The following is a 19996-nucleotide window of genomic DNA, read 5'->3' on the forward strand; positions in this document are numbered from 1 at the left end:
CCCAGTCACACATACAATACATTCTGGAGATCCCAGCCTTTGTGAACACACACACACGCCGACTGATACATTCACGGACAGACACACACACAGATCCACACGCACTGAAACACACAGAGACTTACATTCACGGACGGACCAACACACACACACACACACACACACACACACACACAGAAACACACATTCATGAATGGACAATCATACACACAGACACACACACACATTCATGGATAGACACACACAGATACACTGACATAAGACACTAAAACGCACACACACAGACACTCCCCTCCTCACCTGCAAATACGCACACGCACAGACGTACACAGCCAACTGACACATTAACAGGCCACACTCGGAGATGTGCTCCCACTCACACTTCAAATACTTCTTGAGGTCAACAGACTACCCCGTTTAGAAAGCTGGGGTTTCCCCAGGTTGACTAACAGCCCTGCAGCTGTGATCGTGGGCATGCCGAACGTAATTATTTAATAAATAATTTAATTCTTTTCGTGAAGTTGCTGAACAAATCCCAAAATTGATTGTCTGGTGGAACTCTGTGTAATTTTTCATATGCCTGAACTGCTTTATTGCTTGCCAGGTTGGGAGCCTTGCTTGCACAGATCGCCTTTCGCTGATTCCCATACGGGGTAGTATAGTGGCACAGCTCGTCGAGTTGGCTGCCTCACATTTCCGGGGTCCTGGGTTCAATCCTGGTCTCTGGTGCGATCTGTGAAAATTGAATGTTCTCTCTGGCAACCTGGATTTCCTCCGGGTGCTCCACTTTCTTCCCTGAACCAACCTGCATGCCTTTGGGGTCATTCTAATTGATCAACGCTCAGGACAAGAAAGAACTCCAGAGGGTTGTTAACTCATCCTGCAACATCACGGGCACCAGACTTCACTCCATCAAGGACATTTTACAAGAGGCGATGTCTTAAGAAAGCAAGGACCCCCCCCCCCCCCAACCACCCAGGCCATACCCTCTTCACTCTGATACCATCAGGAAAAAGGTACAGGAGCCTGAAGACGAGCACCCAGCGGCACAAGGACGGCTTCTTTCCCTCCTCCATCAAATTCCTGAATGATCAATGACCTAAAGACACTGCCTCACTTTGACTTTTCATGCTCTATTTTTGTTTATTGTTGTAAGGTGGTTTATATGAGTGTTTGCCCTGTGATGCTGTCGCAAAACAACACATTTTGTGATTTGTTCATGACAATAAATTCTGATTCTGAACCTCTGCAGCTTGGATTCACTCTCGCTCTCCTGGACTCTAAACCATCCCTTGGACTTTTCTATTTATGCTACAGTTGGGATTTATTTTATTGTAGCTGGTATATCGGCAATCAAACTAGAGGGAGTGTGGTAATTTCTACACGGGTCAAACCAAAATGTACACAAATAGTCTTGAACAAAATCTGGAATATGCACTTAAAGCATGTGAAACAGTGTGGGGGCTGCAAAAGGAGGTGTAAGGCGCTCCTTCCGTCCAATAGCCTATATGTCACCCTTGGATAAGGTATAGGACCTATTTAGCCTCCCAATTAGTGGATTGCAGATGGTGGATGGCTTTGATAAGCAGATTCTACAAATTGGAATTCCTGGTGGTAAAACTAAAAAAAACACTGGCAGATTAATCTGCTGATCGATGGCCAGGGTGACCTGTCCAGTACGGACACTGCAACTAAAGAAGGGAAACCATTTCAGTATTTTTCCCTCGTATAATCAACATCCACTACGAACTCAGCTCAAAGATGGAGCCTTCGCCGACGGAGAAGGGGGGAGGAAACACCTACAATTCAGAGGGTCAGAGATCGTGACGGGATGGAGACATGGTCGCCCACGCCGAACGGCACAGCTCCTGAATGAATTGTTTTATTACAGGTTGATTTATAGGTCAAGGTGTCACAATCCTTTGATGTTTCAATATTGATTGCCATGAAATATTATCCAGTATCAGACACATCGTATCATTGGGGACTTCAACTTTTTAAACACAAGGCACCCACAGGCTGATCAAAAATGGGTGTGTGTGTCCCGTATCAGTCTCTCCTAGTGGCCATTTGGAGCCATTTGGACTCTCCTTTTTGGCCAGAGCCAGGGACTGCTCACTTCAGGAGGAATTCAATTGCCTTTCCGAGGGGATTTCTCCTTCCCTCAGAATTTAAAACCTTGGAGCACAGGGGCAAATAATGGGAGGGTGGGCACAGAGGGAAAAGAAAGTATCCTTGTCTTTATGGAGGAGGGTCCTGTACTTGTGTGGCTGCAGCAAGCAAGAATTCCCGAGCATCTGTACATTGTACTTGTGTATACGACAGATTCTTTCCGTTTATTCCTTCAAGAGCATTGTGGCCAATTGCCCTGTCAGCTGAGCCTTGGCCCACACAAGGCTCCAGGTGATGCCACCCAAATCGTTTCCTCTTGCCCCATTAAACAGAGTTAAAACAGAGGAAAGCAGCGAAGGAATATGCCAGCTCTCCTGTTCTCCCTCTCTTCCTCCCACCCCCCCCACACCCTCCATGACGGGGCAGGAGAAACCCACCAAATAGGGACCTATCACGACAGAATCCGCCACAGCTTTTGATCATCTTACCCGAGGGTACGCCTCTTTAATCCCGATCCGATAAATTCAAATAGCCATTGGCCTTCAAGGTTGGAGGTTCCCAACTAACCTTCAGCATGTTGATATCCATTCGGCCTATCGTGATCATGAGTTTCTCCAACACATCTGCCCATCTTTGGAACCCAGTGTTGGTTGTGGTGGGGAGGGTGGTAGGAGTTGGATCCACCTGGAGGAAGGTCTCGACATTCCTCTCCACAGTCCCACCAGCCAGGATGGAACGAGAGCTACAGTTGTTCTCCCCCCAACCCCCCCCCCCCCCCCCCCACCCACTGCTGTTCCTGAGCCTCCACTGTGAACATCATTCCGCCTTAATCTATGCCTCCCCACCCAGTGGAACAAGTAGAAAGTTTCCAGCTTTACCACAATGTCCTACGATGGAGCATTACAATGCGGTGGCTTATTGCCAGAAGTATGAAGGGCTAGTATGAGAGCAGCAAAGAATGGAAACAACTAAAACTACTTGACTGCGAACGAAATCGGGGCTTACCTGCTTAATTGTGCCTGGAATGTGGGAAACTGTCACACTGGCTGTTCGGAAAGAGTTTTTCCCCCCTGACTCTGATTGGTCATTTGTCATCCAATCAGAAGGTTGCATCTGGCGAGAAAAACAGTTTGTTTGTCCAAGCAGAAAATCTAGATTCAACACAGTATCAATTATAACGGCATTAAAAGAAATGGTTTGAGATCATACTCCAAGTGCATTTCTAATTCCCTCCCAGTTGTAGTTCCATCTCTACTGAGTAAATCCAGATGAATCCAAGACATCCCTCCACAGATGCTGCCTGTCCCACTGTGTCCCTCCCGCATTTATTTTTACTCCAGATTTCAGCGTCTGCCACCTCTTGCACCACACGCCAGAGATATAGTGTTTGAAGTCGTACAGCAGAACTGGACAGAGGGTCAAAGCTTTCATGCAGTTACCACACTAATCAGACTTCAAAGACCTCTCGTTGGTTAAATTGGGGTATCTTGAGGAACGATATAAATGAAAGTTCTCAATTCCTTCATTTGCTTAAAACTCATTAAAAGACATTTCTTTGTAGCAGCAAGGAAGTGGCAAATATCATGGTATAGTAAAACCCCTGGTATCTGGCATTGGTGGGGATTGGTAGATACTGGATAACTGTATTTTCCGGTTGATTAAGACTTTTTTTTGAACTAGACATCTAGCATGGTTGCGGGCCTTTTCTGTCCCTGAGCACGTGACGCCTAATTACACCCAATTGACCTACAAGCCCCAGTATGTTTCCATCAGTAGGTGGAAACCGGAGCCCTCCCCCCACCGAGGAAAACCCATGCACATGGGGAGAACATGCAAACTCCTTACAGACAGTGCCAGATTCAAATCCCAGCCCCAATCGCTGGGGCTGTAACAACATTGCACTAACCGTATTATCTCTCACAATGCCTAACTAATACACCTACATTAAGAATAAATAGTTTAAAAGACAAAAATACTACACTGTACTTACACCGAACAAAATTCACTTCCATGAATATATAAACAAAGTATTTTACTTTATTTTCAGTCATTTTCATTGAAATCATTTAACCAGCGTTGCATCTGCAGGTTCCTCCCCGTCAACATTATAGATAATTAATCCCCCTCCCCCCAAGTTTACAGATAAAGCCTCTGACTAGGGTGACTCTTACAAAGCAGGGATAAGGGGACACTTTAAGAGAGTCGCCCCAACGACGAGCGGCATCAACCAGCTCTTCATCCTGGGTGACACCATTGCTGTTTCACAACAACTTTATTCAAACAGCTGATCCAAGCAAAGCCCAATGTTCTCCGCTGGCTGAACATTGACTCCCATCTTCACCAAAGGTTGATGTGTTACTTCAGAGAGCATTTACTTTTACAATTTTAAACTTGCATATTTTTAAAATTTATTTTCTTTGATCTTTTTGCTTGAGGATAACAGTTGCTTGAATTCTGGATACCAGGGGTACTGCATCTGTCAAACCCTATTTGAGCTATTTGCCTTTCTCCTTAATGCCAAGAATCTATACAAATCTACACAGGTGCGAAGACCTCTCCCCAGTACATGGACCAGGTCAGGCTGAGCCTTTCGCAGGCTTCAATAAATATCACCCTGCAACTGTCCTCCTCGTCACTCTATGTATTTCAAAACTACCGCTTTCTCCAAGGAGAAGTGGTTCAGAGTAGGAAAGTATGGGGGCAAAGCCACATCCTGCCGAGTTCACATGCACCATGTTTCCAGCCAAGATTGACAGTTGGCTCACTGTCCAATTCAAGTTGCTTTCCTCCAGTTACTTTCCGTAACCCCCCCCCACCGCCAGAGGTCGAGAGGATGAGCAAATTTCTTGGGAGTCACTATCTCGCAGGATCTTTCCTGAACCCAATGGCATCATGAAGAAAGCACGTCAGTGTCTCTACTTCCTCAGGAGTTTGTGGAGGTTTGGTATGACCTTCAAATTCCTGGGTGTCAACATTTCCAAGAATCTGTCCTGAAACCTCCATGATGTTGCAATCATAAAGAAGACTCCCCTTCAAACATGGATAAAACTGGACAAAAGACTAGCAGAAAGAACAAAGTGGCCAAATTTATGGTTAAATCAATGCAGGAAATGCAAATTATGGATATATGGAGGAGACAACACCCAAAGGAGAAGGAATATTCATATTATTTGAGTAGACATAAAACATACTCAAGGATTGACCTGTTCCTGTTGTCAGCCCATATCCAAGGGAGAGTTAGGAAAAAGGAATATAAAACTAGATTGTTATTGGATCACTCACCCCTGTTATTAGCAATAGAGCTGGAGGACATCCCACCAAGAACGTATAGATGGAGATTAAACTCCATGCTACTTAAAAGACAGGATTTTAGAGAATTCAATGAGTGCCAAATTAAAATGTACTTTGAAATAAATACAGAATCAGTGAAAGACAAATTTATATTATGGGAAGCAATGAAAGCGTTCATCAGAGGGCAAATAATAAGTTATGTAACTAAGATGAAGAATGACTACAATCTGAAAATAGAACAGCTGGACAGGGAAATAGTAAGTACAGAAAAAGAATTAGCAACAAGGGAAGATACAACAAAAAGAAGAGAATTGGCAGACAAAAAATAAAACACGAAACACTATAAACGTACAAGGTGGAGAAGAACATAATGAAGACAAAGCAGAAGTATTATGAGCTAGGAGAAAAAACACAAAATACTAGCTTGGCAGCTTAAAACAGAACAAGCTAAAAGAACGGTACTGGCATCAAGGAACAAGGGCAAACAAATTACATATAACCCGACAGAGATCAATGAAAACTTCAAGGAATTCTACGAGCAATTATACCGAATTGAGAACTAAGGGAAAGAAGACAAAATAGATGAGTTTCTAGCTAAAATTGAACTACCAAAATTGCAAGAAGATGAGCAAAACAAATTGATAAAACCATTTGAATTAGAGGAAGTACAGGATATATTAAAAAAACTACTGAACGATAACACGCCTGGAGAGGACGGACTCCCAATAGAATTCTATAAAACATTTAAAGACTTATTAATTTCTCCTCTCCTGGAAGTAATGAACCAGATTGAAGAAACACAAAACATGCCAGATTCATGCAAAACAGCAATAATTACAGTAATACCAAAGACGGGGAAAGATCCACTAACACCAGCATCGTATAGACCAATATCTCTACTTAACTCAGATTATAAGAAAATAACAAAACTATTAGCAAACAGATTGGCTGACTGTGTGCCAAAAATAGTAAAACTAGATCAAACTGGATTTATTAAGAAAAGACAAACAATGGACAATATCTGTAAGTTCATTAACTTAATCCATGCAGTACAAGGAAATAAGACGCCAACAGTGGCGGTTGCTTTAGATGCAGAGAAAGCCTTTGACAGGGTAGAATGGAATTATTTATTCAAAGTACTACAGAGGTTCAACCTACCAGAGAAATATATTATTTGGATTAAAGCATTATATGAGGGACCATTGGCGAAGGTGACAGTAAATGAATATATATCGAACCAATTTAAATTAAGCAGGTCAACTAGGCAGGGTTATCTCCCTCACCGTTCGCTTTAGCTATAGAACCCTTGGCAGAACTGATAAGAACAGAAAATAAAATAAAAGGGATAAAAATAAAAGAGAAGGAGTATAAAATCAGTCTATTTGCAGATGACGTCATAGTATACTTAACAGAACCAGAATTATCAATAAAAGAATTACATGAGAAATTGAAGGAATATGGAGACCCACGCAAATAAAAGTGAAGTGACGCCAGTGAATAATGCGGATTTCACAAAGTTTAAGAAAGAATCACCATTTAAATGGCAAACACAAGTAATCCAATACCTAGGTATTAGACTAGATAATAATCTAGGCCATCTATACAAAACTAAATTATCACCCATTAATGAAGAAATTACAAGATGACTTAGAACATTGGAAAGATTTACCACCAACACTGATAGGAAGGGTAAATTGCATTAAAATTAATATCTTCCCAAGGATACAATACCTATTTCAATCGTTACCAATTCACCTAACAGAGAAATTCTTCAAGGAGCTAAAGAAAATAATAAGGAAATTCTTATGGAAAGGGGGGGAAACTGAGGATAACGCTCGATAAATTAACAGAATGGTACAAAAAAGGGGGCTTACAGCTACCAAACTTTAAGAATTATTATAGAGCAGCACAATTAAGATATCTATCAAGGGAAAAACCAGATTGGACCAGGTTAGAGCTAGATAAAATAGGGGTGAAGGTACCTGAACATATACTATATAAGTGGGATGAAAAGCTGGTGCAACATAGGAATTCACCAGTACTGCACCATCTGCTCAACATTTAGAAGATTCACGTAGAAAGGAAAAAAACAAATTACCAACTTCCAAAATTATTATTGACGCAAAATCAACTAATCCCTTTCACAATAGATAACCTTTCCTTTAGAGAATGGGAGAGAAAAGGGATCAAAAGAATAGAAAATTGTTTTTTGGGAAATAATTTATTATCTTTTGAACAAATGGTACAATGTTTGCATACCACCAACTGAAAACCCACTTGAAGGACAAATTGGGAAGCAGGCTGAGGTTACCAGAAGGAAGCAGCTTTGAATATGTGATTACAGACACAATGATAATTAAAACATTTATAACAAACATGTACATCAAACTGCAAGAGAAAGAGAACGAGGAAACAAGCTGTAAGCCCAAACAAAAATGGGAACAAGATCTAAACATAAAGATAAAGAATGAAACATGGGAGAAGTTATGCTCCGGAACTATGAGAAATACAATAAACACGAGGTTACGCATGATACAATATAATTGGTTACACAGGCTATAAACCACGCCCCAAAAGTTAAATAAATGGGACCCAACAGTATCAGACAGATGTTTTCGCTGTAAGAAGGAAACGGGAACAACAGTACATGCAATTTGGGCACGTGAGAAAGAGAAAAAGTTTTGGGAAGATCTAAACCAGGTATTAAATAAAATCACAAAAAGCAACATCCCAAAAAATCCAGAGATCTTTCTTCTAAGTAATATAAGAAATAAAGAATTAGGCCTCAAATTGGATGAAGCACAAAAAAGATTTATTACGATAGCCTTAGCAGTAGCAAAAAAATGTATAATGTCAACTTGGAAAATGGAAGAGAGCCTGAGAATACAGCAATGGTACATAGAAATGAATAAATGTATTCCATTGGAAAAAATAACATATAATTTAAAAAATTACGTCACATTATTCGAACAAATTTGGGAACCGTACATGGAACACAACAGAGAAGTCCTACCGCAGACCTCCACCCCCAAAAATGATAGAATGAGAAGACGAAATGAACTGATCCGGTGTGTAAAAGTAGATGACACAATTTTCTTGTTTATTTTCATTGTGTGATGACGTTGTTTAATGGGTTTAATGTATTGTATATGTTGAACTTTTAGTGGGTAGGGAGGGGGGTGGGAAGGAGGGAGGGAGGAAAAAGGCAAGAAAATGACACTGTGTATATTCAAGAGGGAAATGTTTGTATGTATTTTGGTAAGTATGGTTCATAGTGTGAAAAATTTTAAAAAAGAAGGCTCCCCAGCGCCTATTCTTTGTGAAGTGTTTGAGGAGATTTGGTATGTCACCTAAGACTTTCAAAAACATCTCCAGGTGTACTGTGAACAGCATTCTGGCTGGTTGCATCACTGCCTGGTATGGAGGTACCAATGCTTAGTACAGGAAAAAACTCGAGGGTTGTTAACTCAGCTTGCGACACCACTCTTCCCTCCATCGAGGACATCTACATGAACCAGTGTCTTAAAAGAGCAGTCTCTGTCCTCAAAGATCCCCACCACCCAGGCCATGCCCTCCATTCTGCTACCATCGGGGAAAAGGTACAGGTGCCTGAAGACGAGTTGCCCAGCAACACAAGGACAGCTTCTTCCCCTCCGCCATCAGATTCCTGAATCAACAATGCCTCACTTTGACTTTTTCTTGCACTATGTTTTAATTTGTACGGTGGTTTATATAAATATGAGATGCTGCACATCAAGAAATTTTGTGACTCGTTCATGACAATAAATTCTTATAACACTGGCAAATTTCCGTAGATTTGTGGTGGAAAGTGTGCTGACCGGCTGCATCACGCTCTGGTAATAGGCACAACAGTCCCGTTGAGCGCAAAGCCCTGCAAAAGATAGTGGATACAGTCCAGGACGTCACAAGCAAAACCCTCCCCACCATGGAGAACGTCTACAGGGGACGCTGTCATCGGAAAGCAGCAGCAATCATCAAGGATCCACACCACACACTCTGTTCTCGCTGCTGCCATCAGGAAAGAGGTATCGGTACCACAAGACTCGCACCACCAAGTTCAGAAACAGCTGCTCCCCCTCCACCGTCAGACTCCTCAACAATCAAGGACTCATTTAAGGATTCTTACTTTTGCATTTCATTGATTTTTTTTCCCCCTCCCTGTATTGCAGTTTGTTTACATTTCTTTATCTGTGTCCATGTTTATGTTAAGTACAATTTTTTTTGCATTACCAATAAATGGTAATTCTGCCTCGTCCACTGGAAAAAGAATCTCAGGGCTGAATGCGATGCCATGTTTGTTCTCTGACCATAAATCTGAAATCTGACATTGTTCTAAATTCAATGGGGCACCAGATGAACAGAGGAATCCGACTTGCCCAGGTTACGACCGACTGGGCTGCATTTCCCTCCTAAACGGCATCAACACGATGTAATAAATCAGCAAAAAAAATAGAACAAACCATGGCAGGGAGGCGACATCAAACCCCATTGGGTCAGATGAGGGCCGAATGGCAATTCTTCCAATTCCCAGATACCAACAGATTCCTCGAGTCCTGGGAGGTAAATCTATAGCACAGAGGGAAATTCCTTACAAGCTCTGCAAGGCTCCAGTGAGAATGTTCTACGGTTTCCTGGCACATCTGTTATGAGTTGGCTACTGGTAATTGCATATTGCCCCCAGCATTGATATCTCATTTTAGGTTAACTGCTTCAAGCAATTACACAACTCCCCTGCCCCCACTCCCAACTCGCCTTATGGTAATTAAATAAATGTAGCTTCAGTGAGAAGCCTCTGGGAGAGGAGGCTTTGCAAATAAACTTAGAGCTTTGAGAAATTAAATCTTGCCACAGACAGGTCTGGCTTGGTGTTTTCAAATCAAGCCAGTCACGTTGAATCAAACTCAATGCCAATGTCTTGTGTGTCAGAAATTGGGAAGGCCTTTCAACATCCTCACTTTGCAGGGGAACACAGGGTTAGATATGGGTGGCCCGGTTAGCGCAACGCCGTTCAAGTTTATTGTCATCTGATTGTGTAAGTACAACCTGATGAAACAGCGTTCTCCGGTCCTCGGTGCAAAACATGCCGACACACAACCTGACCAATAGTACATCTGCAGGACATGTATTTGATCTATAAATATTGTTTTGCACAAATGAGACCCTTAGATGGTTAGTGTGAGCAGTTCCTTTGGTCGTTCAGTGTTCTCGCTGCCTGGGGAGAATTCTCAATGTTCTCAGCACCAGTGACGAGGGTTCGAATCCAGCACTGTCCATAAGGAGTTTATTCCTTCTCCCCACGTGGGTTCCTCTGGGCGCTCTGGTTTTTCCCCCACCCTTCAAAATGCAATGGCTGGTGGGCTGAAAGGAAATGTTACTGTGCTGCCTGTCTAAACGAGTGGTTCTCAACCTTTTTCTATTCCACTCACATCCCACTTTAAGTAATCCCTGTGCCATCGGTGCTCTGTGATTAGTGAGTGGGAAGGGAAGGTTGAGAATCACCGATCTCGACCCAATTGTTACTGAAATATTTTGCTTGAGAAAAATGGTAATTTCCTTTGGAGCTATGAGATCATGCATATATCGAATCAAACAGTGGTTTTCAAACTTTTTCTTTCCACCCATGTACCACCTTAAGCAATCCCTTACTAATCACAGAGCACCGATGGCATAGGGATTACTTAAAGTGGAGAGTGGTAAGAAAAAGGTTGAGAACCACTAGTCTAAATTTTTTAAAAATATTACTTTTCAGGGAGAGGAGCTTTGGTGTGGGACAGAGTGAGATGGGGTAAAAGGAGGATCTTTCCCATTGTGGAAGATATTTCAGGGTATGTGGATTGAAGGAACAGAGGGGATGTGAGAAAACCCTCTCTCAGGTACAGAGAATGGTTATGAGCAGAACTGCCTGCAGGGCATTGGAAGCAATTGCTCAGGCCTTTCAGAGAGATTTAGGATGGGAGAATCACAAGAACTGCAGATACTGGAGTCTTGAGCTGACAAAGAGGAGACGTAGGGACTCAATGGATGAAGCGCCATCCAAAGTTCAAATTTATGGCCAGAGTAAGTACACAAACATGTAAAACCCTGAGATTCTTTTTCCTGTGGATGAGGAAGAATTGCCATTTATTGGAAGTGAAAAAAAACTATACTGAAGATGATAGATACGTGTAAACAAATAAAGAAATGTAAACAAACTGACTGTGCGATACAAAGAGAAAAAAAATCAATAAAGTACAAAATTTAAGAGTTCTTAAATGAGTCCCTGATTGAGTTTGTCGTTGAGGAGTCTGATGGTGGAGGGGGAGCAGCTGTTCCTGAACCTCGTGGTGCGAGTCTTGTGGTACCTAGACCTCTTTCCTGATGGCAGCAGCGAGAACTGAGAGTCCTTGATGATGGCTGACACTGTCCGATGGCAGCATTCCCTGTAGATGTTGTTGATAATTGAGAGGGTTCTGCCCGTGGTGTCCTGGAGAGAAATGGGGAGTCAACATTTCGGGTTGGGACCCTTTCTTGAGACTCTCTGGATAGGAACTGGAGGGGAAAGTATGGCAAAGGAGCTGGGGGGGAAGGGGGCTAAGAGTCAGCATGGGTTTGATGGGCTCCATGGCCTCCTTTGTGTGCCGTGATTATTGTACATCTGGAACTGGCAACACTGACTACTGTCAAAATGTCCTGGCAGTTGCCATTGGTGCCAACAAGTTCAGTGGAAAACACAACATAGAAAGAGGCCCCTCTGCTAGCATTTTACCCACTACACGAACACTTCCCCACTACAAGATGGTAGGAGCAAAATCATGATCGCTCTGATCCAGAGGATCTCGGAAAAGGGTCCCGACCCAAAGCATTCCCTATGGATGCTGCTCAAGGCTCCAGGGTCACTGAGCTAATGACCCATAAGTTCAAAACCCACCATTCCAGAGTTATTTCTAATATATCTGAGCAAAAAGGGAGGATCAGAAATGATGGCCATGGAAGTATATCTCAATACCGGCCTGGTTCACCAAAGCCCATCAAAAAATGAAAGCTCCCCTTCATGGATGCACTGACCCAAATGGACCAGAATGCCACAGTTCAGGGTAATTAGGATGGGTTATAAATGCTGGTCTTGCCATCAACTTCTTTTCCAAAAAGTAAACTTAATTCATGATAAATTATTTACAAAAAATGTAAACTGTTCAAAGTCTCTTTGCTCTCTTTGTGTTGCATCCATACATTTCCATCACGGGACATTGTTGCAGGTTCTCCATTTAGCAGCTCCTTGTTGATCCTCCCCCCTTTTGTTTGAGGGGCTTCCCCTCGATCTCAGCCCCTCAGTGCCCGGTAATGGAAGGATTCTAGACTGAGGCCCTTCCCCACGGTGCCCTCGCGCTGGCTGCGCCATGCCTCAGTGCGTCCTTTGGTGCGTCCTCCTGCAGCCTGGAACGTGCCAGTTGACAGCGCTCCCATACCGGCATCTCCGTGTGCTGAAAGACCAACGTGGGTCTTTCACCGACCGAGTTGACGGGCTTCCAGCAGTTCAGGATGCCTGACCCTGCGTGTGTTCCTGAGAACAGCCCGTAAATGTGAGACGCTGCTGCAGGGGATGAACTGTGACAGAGACCCCTACATACTGGTCCACCCACTCTTAGCAAGTCTAAATTGTGCAGAAGTGCTGGGTGACTGTCTCCACTCCACTGCAGTCACCTCAGGGACAATGTGCATTGCTTCCCCCCCACCCCCCTCCCCCCACCCATCCCCCAAATTGACTTTACTTACAAAAAGGAAAATGGTTCAGACTTCACACCCTGAGTGTCAAGTCCATACATTCCCTTCATTGGTATGTTGAAGATTATCAACAACTCAATGTTAGAATTAAAACAAAACACAACACCAAAGGCGTTTCACCCCTCTCTCCTCATCGTTTATCGATCTCTATTTTAGCAGAGATCACACATTTTGAATCTGATAATGGTGAGAGTTAATTGTCACACACATTCCAAGTGCAATGAAATACTTGTTTGCTGCAGCCCCACTCGCACATAAAACACACTAACAATATATGTAAATTAAATTAACTCAATGTACTACAAGACAGAGAAAAAGATAACTGTAAAAGGATGAATAAATAAATATTCACCATTGCGGCTGAGATAACAGGAGCGGCACAGTTAGAGTAATACTTTTAAAGTGATCGGGACCGGAGTTCGAATCCCACGCTCTCTGTGGGGAGTTTGTACGTTTTCCCTGCGTCTGTGCAAGTTTTCCCCGGGTGCTCCGGTTTCCTCCCACCGTTCAAAATGTACTGGGGGGGGGGGATGTAGGTTAATTGGGTGGCACGGACTGACGGGCTGAAATGCCCTGGTACGATGCTGTATGTCTAAATTTAAAAAAAAAACTATTAATGCAGGCAAATTTCGGGTGGTCCTGGAGTAGTTTATGGGTAGAGTTTGGATTGTACAGGCCGATTCTGAAGTCAAAACTATTCTTGAACCTAAAGGTGTTGGACTTGAGTCTTCTGCACCTTCTGGCCGAAGGGAGCAGTAAGTAGAGGTATTGACTGGAGTGATGTCAGCTACCTTTTGGCAAAATTAAGGGATGTGTTAATTTTGGGGAAAGTGGGGGGGTTTTCGACGATGAGGCACAGTCCAAGGTGTGGGTCGGGGGAAGAGCAGGTGATCTTCCTGAGGGAAGGAGGAGAGCAAGACGTTAGAGAGGGTTCAGAAGGGGGGCGTTCACGAGGATGATTCTGGGAATGAAAGAGTTATCATATGAGGAGTGTTTGACGGCTCCTGGCCCATACTAATCAGAATTTAGGAGGGGGAGGATTTCTTTGAAACATTTTGAATGTTGCAAGGCATGGACAGAGTTGATGTAGAAAGGTTGCTTCCTATGGTGGGAGAGTCTAAGTTAAGACAAGAGGGTACAAATTCAGGATTGAAGGGCATCCACTTGGATCAGAGATGCGGAGGAATTTCTTCCGCCAGAGGGTGGTGAATCTGTGGAATTTGTTGCAACAGGCGGTTGTGGAGGCCGGGTCATTGAGTGCATTGAAGGCAGAGATTGGTAGGTTCTTGATCAACCAGAGCATTAAGGGTTATGGGGAGAAGGCCGGGCAGTGGGGCTGTGGGAAAATGGAACAGCTCATGATTGAATGGTGAGGCAGACTCGATGGGCTGAATACTTCATTTCTGCTCTTGTGTCTGATGGTGTCTGACGGTATGGGATGTAGGGAGTCTGCATGCCGGGGATCAAAGGAGCACAGGGGGTGGGAAGATTCAGAGGGTAAGGGGGTGTGGAAGGTGAGGAAAAGAACAGGCAAGGTCCCAGGGCCGGGGGAAGTGGATGGGATTTAAGAATCTCCAATAGAATCAGAACTCAGGAGAGGTCCGGTGCTCCGAGAAACCTTCCAGGTAAAGTTTGGGTCCTCACACCTCCTGGCTGAGCTACCCAGCATTCCAATCACTGGACAACAAAGATTTTGCTTCCTGAACACTTTTGGGTGTACTTTATGGATTTTGGGCTGCTAATCACAAATTTTACTATCACATACCATTTTTTAAATATAACCAATTTCTGTGATTTCATGTCACTTGCTTCAAGCATACAAAACCATGAAGGGCAACATGTCACTGAAAATTCATGACCTGCATGCGCATTTGGGACTCCTTCCCTGCCATCAGTAATGAACAGGGTCCAGGGTGAAAGGTTTCACCATGGCATTCTGGCCACGTATCAGGACAACTGGAATCCATCAGTGCCGGCCGGCTATTTGTTGGACACTGACACGCGAGGCATCAGATGCTGAGTACAAACGAAAATAAGTGGCAAAACATTTTTTTAGGTCAGTTGAACCAATGCAATGTGTCAGCTTCAGTATGTGATTAAACATGCTAAATTCAATAAAAGTTCATTTAATCTTTCTCCAACTTCCTACGTGATACAGCAGATCTGAAATTATCTTTCTGTTCAGCTTGAAGTTGTCTATGAAAATCCCCAATTTTTTCCAGGAAGCAAACCGTTTGAAAAAAAATTCTTGTCTAACGTTATTACCACCAGCCATTAAAGTTTGGCCACATCAGCCTGTGGAAACAACTGTGAAGTATTTGGTAGTGGAAACCTTCCCATCTGCTGGTGCTTAACTCCTTCCCTGCCCCCCCCCCCCCACCCCACCATTCCCACCCCACCACCCCACTCTGAAGCTGGGCTGAGGTTTTACTACAGTTCCTTGCTGTTAAAAACAGGTCAGAAACTGTAAAAAAAACACAGCAGCAGAAACCAAGTGGCCAAAGCTCATTGATGCGAAACAGGCTGTGACCCCTGTAGGTCAGGCAGGAAGGGACAACATTCCAGGCTGGTTGTTTCGCTGCACACCTCTCAACAGTAAACTCTACAGCTTCTGGGATGGGTGGGGAGCCATCAGCTGGATAGTGGAGCGAGGAGAAATTAACAATGGAGATGCGTCATAAATTCACATGTTTCGGACATGAGAAATAGTGGAACAAAGTATTTCAAACTTTTTCTGTGCTTTTTTAAAGTTCATTTCAAACCTAATCCCTCAACGATTTTATTTGGTATTGTTGGAGAGAGTGGCGTTACTTTAATGGCATCTGATTTGTATGTATTAGCTTTTATTTCTCTTATGTCTAGGCGGGCGGTTTTGCTCAGATAGAGGGATGTTACCCCGCCTCATCACGCTCAATGGTTACGTGACGTCATGTTTAAATTTAAAGAAGGTTAGATGTCCAATTTCTGATTTGAATGCAAATTTCAAACACTGTGGGGACCCTTTTTTGAATTAATTTTATCACCTTTGATTCATTATGAAGACAGAAATGTGGACTAATCAGGTAATTTATCATTCTGAGAAGAATCCTGTCTTTTTTTTTGGCCAATGCTTTTTAAGTCGTGGGTTTAGATTTTTTTTCACCTAATATTATTACAAGGTTGCTTGTTTGATTGAGAATGCGGGATACCTTGGATGAAATGATACGATTCCACGTCGGCGCCAGAATGAGAGTTAGAGGAGGGCATTAGGGTAACCGGGTCAGGCACAGTCCGACAGTCATAAATTCGCTTAGCGGAGGGGGTGGGGGAAACCTGATGGTGTTGCTTTGCAGCAAATAATGCACTGTAGAAGGGTGATCCCTTTTGCAAGGGGTAATAAAGGCCCACTTTATGAGCAAGGACTGCAGACTGTGACGTGACAAACTGGCCATTAATATTTGAGCGTTGGCCAAGACACAGAGGTGCAGCGTTACGGTGGGTGGAATTATTGCCCCAGTGCTCCAGGCTGTCTGCCTCAATTTTGTCTCCAAGCCTAAAACACAATCTGCTGGAGGAGCTCAGTGGATCGAGTGACATCAGTGGGAGAAAGTGAACAGTCGCGTTTTGAGTCAAAGCTAGTTGAGACTGGGGAAATGTAGAAGAAAGGCCAATGTAAAGAGGGCAAGATAGGACAGGAACCAAGGAAGCGATGCATCATGTGGGACAGAGACAGAGGATTGACATGTGCCAGACAATGGGTGGGGGGGGGAGGGGGGAAGAGAGAGAGAAAGAGGGAGAGGGAGAGAGATCAGGTGCAGGAAGACAAGTCACATAAGGGAGAGTGGGTGAGCATAACATCAAGGCTGCCATTGTTGGAAGCTGATCTTAGAGAAGGCGGCACGGTTAATGTAGCTGTTAGCGCCACACTGATACAGCGTCAGTGACTGGAGTTAGAATCCTGTGCTGTCTGTACGTTTTCCCCGGAGGCTCCAGTTTCCTCCCAGGTTTTAAAATGTACCGGGGGTTGTAGGTTAATTGGGCGGCACGGGTTCATGGGCCGAAAGGGTCTGTTACCCGCTTTTATGTCTTTAAAAAGGTAAGAATGATGATGTAGAGAGACCAGGATGGAATTGGAGGGGGTAAAGCAGAGTGAGATGGGAAGGGAGACCAGCTCACTTTGGATTCTATGTGACAAATCTCACTGAAAAACGTAATAATTAGACACACTTACCAATGTAATTTTGGGATCCAGAAACCTTCTGCCAAAATGCTGTGAAGTGAGGCCAACCATTACAACTGTTTACTTTCAGATCTCATCAAGAGCTTCACAAACTAGGCTTGATTTGGACATTTTAAGTACATTTTGGATAGGCACATGGATGGGAGGGCTATGGTCTGGCTGCAGTCCAATGGGACAAAGCAGAACAATAATTAACCATGAACTCGTCAAGTTTATTGTTATCTAATTGTACACGTAAAAGCTAATGAAACAGCGTTCTCCGGTCCTCAGTGCAAAACACATAGACACACAACCAGACACAACACACGTACAGACAAACAATACATATGCAGGGCCAGTATTTCATCAATACTAATAAATAAATATCATTTCATGAATGAGAGTATCAGATGGTTAGTGTGAGCTGTTCCTTTAGTCGTTCAGCATCTCGCTGCCCGTGGGAATAAGCTGTTCCTCAGCCTAGTGCTTCTGGTTCTCACACTCTTGAAAGATGCTCTGTGCAGGATGGAAGGGATCCTCAACTAGATGGTCCAAAGGGCCGCACTGTGGTAATCTATGGAGTTGGGCTTTACCCGGTCCAAAATTTCTGTGCGGTATGCTTTCCAGTACAATCTGCCAATGCCCTGATGCACTTAGCAGCTACAAATGATAATCGCCCTAAATTTGATCACCGCTGAAATTTGGAAAACACAACAGCCAATTTGTGTAAAACAAGCTCCTAGAGACTGCCATGTAATAATCAGATGACCTGCACTGAGGTGTTGGAGGAGGGTCAGGGCTCCTCCAAAAAGTGCCAGGGAAATGACAGAGCTCGAGTCCGTGATGTCAACCTGATCATCAAGACGGACATCACGAAGATACTTCTGGACATCAGGAAGACCAGTAACAACCACCCATCAACAACTACACATCAACAACAACTCAGTAGCGAAGAGCACCAAGCTCCTTGGAGTTCACCTATCGTGGACACGCAACATTTGTCTCACATGTCAGGAAGGTGCAACAGAGACTGCACTTCCTTAGAAGAATGAAGTGGGCAAGGCTACCGGCCACCATTATGTCAACCTTCTACGGGAGCGTCCTGGCCGGCTGCCTCACCGTGCGGTACCGTTGCTGCAGAGAAATGGATTGGAGGTCAACCCACAGGACCATAAGAGTGGCAGAGAGGATCACTGGAGTCTCTCTCTTCCCCCCCCCCCCCCCCATATCAACGTTATCTAGTTGTATCATTGTCTAAAGAGGGCTCAAAAAAATAATTGAGGACCCCCTTCCACCCTGCAACACAGCATCTTTCAGCTGCTCCCGTCGGGGAAGAGATCCAGGAGGATCAGAGCCAGCACCACCAGGCTGAGGAACAGCTTCTTCCCACGGACAGTGAGAACGCTTCACACTGTTCACACTCACCTTCTAAGACTCTCACGTTTCTGAAACACTATTAATTTATTTAAATATACTGTATGAATACTGCATATGTATTGTTTGTCTGTGTGTTATGTCTGGTTGTGTGTCCGTGTGTTTTGCACCGAGGACCAGAGAACGCTGCTTCGTCGGATTGCACTTGTGCAGTCGGATGACAATAAACTTGCTAAGTTTTACATTTTCACAACCTACAAAGCAATCTTGATAACGACACAACACTCAGATGCTGCACAATAGAGATGAGGCAAACTGAAGCTGGCATTGCAGAATAGTAGCCTCCCCTCCGTCGACGGCACCTAGATTATACCCAATCTTTGCAGAGCGCTTGAAAATCTGGCACAATGGCTGGTGCAAGCCTCTGCGATTTGTAGTGTTCTACATCAAGAAGCTGCCCTTTTTCTGCTCATCCCCTTCTACACATTCTCTGTGCTACTGTTGGCTTCTAAACATTCAAAGTAGGTTGTTGATTTTTTTCCCCCCCTTGGTTCGCCTCAAGCCCAGTAAAAGATGGCCTCATCATATCTGAATGGTGGAATCTCTGACAAGGTGGTTTTCACTTAGCACAGCTCGAGAAATACCTCCTAAGAGTTGTGGTCAAGGCTTTAGGTCAGTGGTTCTCAACCTTTCTCTTCCCACGCACATCTCACTTTAAGTCATCCCTAAGCCATTGGTGCTCTGTGATTAGTGAGGGTTTGCTTCAGATGGGATGTGAGTGGGAAGGGAAGGTTGAGAATCACTGCTCTGGACCCAATTGTTACTGAAATATTTTGCTTGAGAAAAATTGTCATTGGTCCATTTCCTTTGGAGTTATGAAACGTGCACATAACGAGTCATTTAGGTATGATTAAACTGTGGTTTTCAAACTTTTTCTTTCCACCCACACCCCACCTTAAGCAACCCGTTACTAATCACAGAGCACCGATGGCATAGGGATTACTTAAAGTGGGATGTGAGTGGAAATAAAAAGGTTGAGAACCACTGCTCTAGCTGGTGCGTGAACCACAACCTCCGACTCATTGCTGAGAGCAGTTTCAATCCACATGCACCTTAAATGCACTTATTTAAGTCAAAAACGCAACACTGGAGAAACTCAGTAGGCCAAACAGCGTACTTTATTTAGCCAAAAGATAGAGATATATAATCAATGTTTCGGGCTTGAGCCCTTCATCAAGC

The 19996-nt window shown here is 43.8% G+C and overlaps 1 protein-coding gene across 3 annotated transcripts in view; it reads right to left on the reverse strand.

The window, feature by feature from the left end:
- The window catches only part of LOC138745525 (AT-rich interactive domain-containing protein 3B-like), a 183617-nt gene that overhangs the window by 128420 nt on the left and 35201 nt on the right, over window positions 1-19996 (reverse strand). For all 3 annotated transcript variants that reach the window (XM_069902620.1, XM_069902621.1, XM_069902623.1), the window contains exon 2: window positions 3118-3225. In XM_069902620.1, coding sequence (XP_069758721.1) covers window positions 3118-3225 — 108 coding nt within the window. The remainder of the gene's footprint in view (window positions 1-3117; window positions 3226-19996) is intronic.

This window comes from Narcine bancroftii, chromosome 11 (genome assembly GCF_036971445.1).
Source record: "Narcine bancroftii isolate sNarBan1 chromosome 11, sNarBan1.hap1, whole genome shotgun sequence".
Taxonomy (NCBI): domain Eukaryota; kingdom Metazoa; phylum Chordata; class Chondrichthyes; order Torpediniformes; family Narcinidae; genus Narcine; species Narcine bancroftii.